Source organism: Rutidosis leptorrhynchoides, chromosome 11 (assembly GCF_046630445.1).
Source record: "Rutidosis leptorrhynchoides isolate AG116_Rl617_1_P2 chromosome 11, CSIRO_AGI_Rlap_v1, whole genome shotgun sequence".
In the NCBI taxonomy this organism is placed as follows: domain Eukaryota; kingdom Viridiplantae; phylum Streptophyta; class Magnoliopsida; order Asterales; family Asteraceae; genus Rutidosis; species Rutidosis leptorrhynchoides.
In genome coordinates, this window is record NC_092343.1 from 209,421,458 (window position 1) to 209,425,800 (window position 4,343).

A 4,343-nucleotide genomic window follows, 5' to 3' on the forward strand; every position below is an offset into this window, starting at 1 on the left:
CCTCGGTTATCATATTATTTAATATCACACATGATAACAAAATCCTTCTAATTTTGCGGATATAATACGGTCGTGCCAGACGTTGAACAATTTGCCATCGGCCTTGTAGTATTTCAAATGCTCGTTCAATATCTTTTCTTGCCGATTCTTGATACCTTTTGAATTTTTTATGTTTCGGGTCTATCGGATTTCTGAACGACTTAACTATTGTAGACCATTCCGGGTAAATTCCATCCGCCAAATAATAACCCTTAGTAAACGTACATCCGTTAACCGTATACGTACATGGTGGTGCTTCACCGGCTAATAACTCACTAAACAAGTCGGATTGATTTAGCACGTTGATATCATTGTTTGATCCGGCAGTTCCAAAAAAGCGTGCCAAAACCATCCATCGTACGATGCTACCGCTTCAAACATAATTGACGGGTAACCATGGTCACCTCGTGTATAATGACCCTTCCAACGTGCCGGACAATTTCTCCATCTCCAATGCATACAATCAATACTTCCTAACATCCCCGGAAAACCATGTATTTGAGCATGTTTAGTGGTCAAACGTTGCACATCTTGTGCAGTTGGTCGTCTCAAATATTCGGGACCGTACAAGTGGAAAATACATTTGCAAAAATTGTTTAAACAATCATATGAGGTTTGTTCACCCATATGCAAATATTCATCAAAAACATCGGCCGAAGCGGCATAAGCTAGTTGACGTATGGCGGATGTTACTTTTTGAACAATATTAAAACCAAGTAATCCGGTAGCATCCCGTTTTTGAATAAAATAAGTAAAATATTTAGGAACCGGAGTTTGAGAAAAGTTCAATATACCTTGACATATACGAAGAAATAGAAGTTTGCTCATTCGATAACGATTACGAAAATAATCGTCCGGAAATGTGGGATTGTCGGAGAAATAATCATTCCATAAAGCCAATGCACGACCCTGACGATCTCTATGTAAATATCTTCTAGGTGCCCGTGGTATTTGTTCTACTTCTTCGTTATCACTTAATTCATCTAGCGCGTCAATGGCTTCGAGTGCTCGATTCGTAGTCGTATTTCTGATCGATAATACCATATTTACGTCGGGCTCGGAGTCGGAACTCATATTGTTTATTTGAGTATAAAAATGATGAAATGGGTAGAAAATATGAAATGATAGTATATGTTTGTGTATGTAAAAATATTGTTTGGTGTGTGTATATATAGTGTAAAAAAGAAAAAAAAAAATAGAAGTAGCCGTTGAGAGAGCCGTTACATGTATTTTCGAAATTTTTTTTTTCCTCTCCCATTTTCGTCCACAAAAATGCTGAAGATAGTAAAGGAGCTGGGTGAACCCGGCTGAGCGTGACCTGGGCGGGACCTGGGCGGGGGTGGTGCCAACGGCGCCCAGGGTGGGCGGACCTGGGCAGTGGACCAGGACCAACCGTTGGGAGCCCTCTAATAAAATAAAAAAACTGTACATTTCACAAGAATGCAGAAAATTTAGTGTGTGAAACTTGAGAGAGGTGGAAGAGGCGATTTTGGGAGATCAAGCAAGAAGGCTTCAATTTTTCACATGCAACTTGATATTTGTAAATTACTAGTATTCCTAATACCTACTAGTGCCACTAGAGCTATTGAATCTTCATCATCTTCATCTTTTTTTGAGAAATTGGGGGTTTTTGTAACCCTAAGTTAAGGTATCAATAAATTGTCTTCTAAATTCAAATTTATGTAGTTAGATAATATTATAATTGTTAGAAATCAAGGTTTTAATACCTTTGAAACCCTAATTCGAAATTAGGGTTAGGGTTTATGGAATTGGGGATTTTTATAAGAAGATGAACTAGTAAAATTGAGACTTATTAAATTGAGACTTATTAAAGTGAGACTAGTATGACTTTAGTTAAAATCTAAGTTTTCATTTATGTAAGAAATGGTTAAATAAGTTAAGAAGTCTATGTGTAAGTCAAAGGCTTGTATAAATTTGGTGATGAAATATGAAAACTTGCAATTAGTAAGTCTTGTGTTCTTGTCTACAAGGTGTCAAAATGGGTATTGTGGGTCTAGAAGGATAAACCCTAAATGCATTGACTTTGTTTGTCTAATTGTAATTGAATGGTGATAATGATGATGATTATTGGTAAAATAAGTCCTTTACACCTCTTATAAACTGATTTTCTGAAATGAAAGAGTTATAATTTGCTTTAATTGGAATTGGTGATGTTTTGGTGAAAAAAAAAAAAAAAAAAAAAAAAACAAAATTTGGACAGATTTGAAGAGTCGTTTTAAAACAGTCATATCTCCTAAACCGTGACTATAATTGGGGGTGTGTAAACACTAGTTGGAAAGCCCTATGTGTCTAGTTTTCAGAATGGTAAGTCTCATGTGTTGATTGTGGGTAGAAGTCAGTCAAACTTGCAAAGTTTGACAGGTTATGCAAGCTGTGCAAAAATGTTACTTTTGGTAAAATGAGAATAGAGCTAAGGACTAACCGAATTGGGTCATGTTGGGTTAAAATGGATAACCTTAAGTTTGTTGACCTTGTTTGACCAAGTGTAGTAGATATGTGATATATTGTATGTGTACCTATTGTTTAGGTAAATTGTGCTTGAGAATGATGTGTTTACTTCATGCTTGGAAGTGTTTGCTGGATTTTAAATTGATTGCTTGGATTCGAGGTGAGTACAATATGTGTTTATATGTTGATGAGATTTGTATTGGTATCCAATTATTTGTATTACGATTGGTATGAGGGCTCGGTTCACGTTGGGAATGCATCGAGATCCATAGTAGACACATGCGCATTGTGATGATTGATATGATGGTAGGGTTCTCGGTTCACGTTGGGAACGCATCGGGAACCATATGTGAATTGAATGACTTGATTGGTTAATTGTTTATCTCTATGAATGTTATTAACATATATGCACATATTGTATTCACTAAGCGTAAAGCTTACCCGTTGTGGTTTAACCTTTTTATAGGTCTCGGATCGAGCAAGAAAGAATATGATAGTTGATTTGTTGACTTGTGCATATGCTTTTCGGATGCGGGTTATATTTGCTCATAGTGTTTGCTAGATGCTTCGTTAGTTCCGCTTGGATGGGTAGTGATAACCCGAGAACTCATGCTCTTGATATTCAGTCTTTCAAGTCAACATTTTGTAGAACGGGTCGAAATTACACTTTTGTTAACGGGTCAGGGTATCATTAAAACATGCTGAAATTCAGTTTGGGCGAGGTGTGCATCGCACAAATTCATGTGTGCGTCGCATACTAAAATGTTTTGATCAGAAACCGGAACAGGTGATGCGCGCGTCGCGCAACATCAACCTGTGCGTCGCGCAGTTTTTGAGTATTGTGTTGTGGTCATTATAATGAGACCTCTCATGAAAAAATCGGAACGCTAAACACTACTATTTTGTGTGTTCAAGTTGAGGAAATTTGTATATATTCGTTGAAAAATTGTAGTGCTATGATTTGGTATAGTTCCTGCCAAGATCATGAATCTAGTATTTCAGATAGATTGGCATTTTGTGATGAGATAAGCAATAAAGAGTTCGATAACGATTTAAGAGGAAGAAAAAAAAAAACTTACAATTATACCATCCAAAAAATGTAAAGGCCATAACTTTTGACTCCTTAAATATTCATCTAAAAAACTCACGACGGGATTGAGTAAAGTTGTTGATATTGACATGTTATTTGTAGCTAATTGCCGCTGTATGTAACATGTAACATAACAGTTAAATATAGACCAAAATCCCATGATTTATGGATAATGACATACTCGTAGGCCCATTAAGATTGTCTATGGCCCATAAATCTTTTCTGTACCCAAATTATACAAGAAAACGAGTGTAACCCGGACCCTCATATGACAAATTAATCGTTCATAACCAAAAGAAAATGGTCTTAAAGTACGTTTCACAAAAGGCAACATTTAACTAATTAAAAATAGAGTTGTAATAATGTGAATTAATCAATTTCTTTAAAATTTAATGGATCAATCAGAGTTTAAAACAATAATTAAAAATAGAATTGTAATAATGTGAATTCAACAATTTCTTTAAAATTTAACGGACAATCAAATGTGGTTTAAAACAAATTTTATTTCAAATTTTTTTTTTCAATCATATGTGATTAAATTTGACATGCAGAATAACATGTGTATGTATAATCACATGTGATTTACTTTTATTTTTTTGAAAAAAAAAAATTTAGAATTTTTTTTTCAATCACATGTGATTGTCGTGCCACATTCACACTCCTTGAATTTCAACTTAAAAGTTGGATTCATTTAAAAATAATATTTTTTTTTAATAATTAGCCAAAGGTGTGGAATCTTCTTTAT

The 4,343-nt window shown here is 34.9% G+C and overlaps 1 protein-coding gene across 1 annotated transcript; it reads right to left on the bottom strand.

The window, feature by feature from the left end:
• Positions 1-333: 333 nt before the first annotated feature.
• LOC139875375 (uncharacterized) lies at positions 334-1,083 on the bottom strand. Its single transcript, XM_071862712.1, has one exon. The coding sequence runs from the start codon at positions 1,081-1,083 to the stop codon at positions 334-336; it is 750 nt and encodes a 249-aa protein (XP_071718813.1).
• Between the last annotated feature and the right edge of the window lie 3,260 nt (positions 1,084-4,343).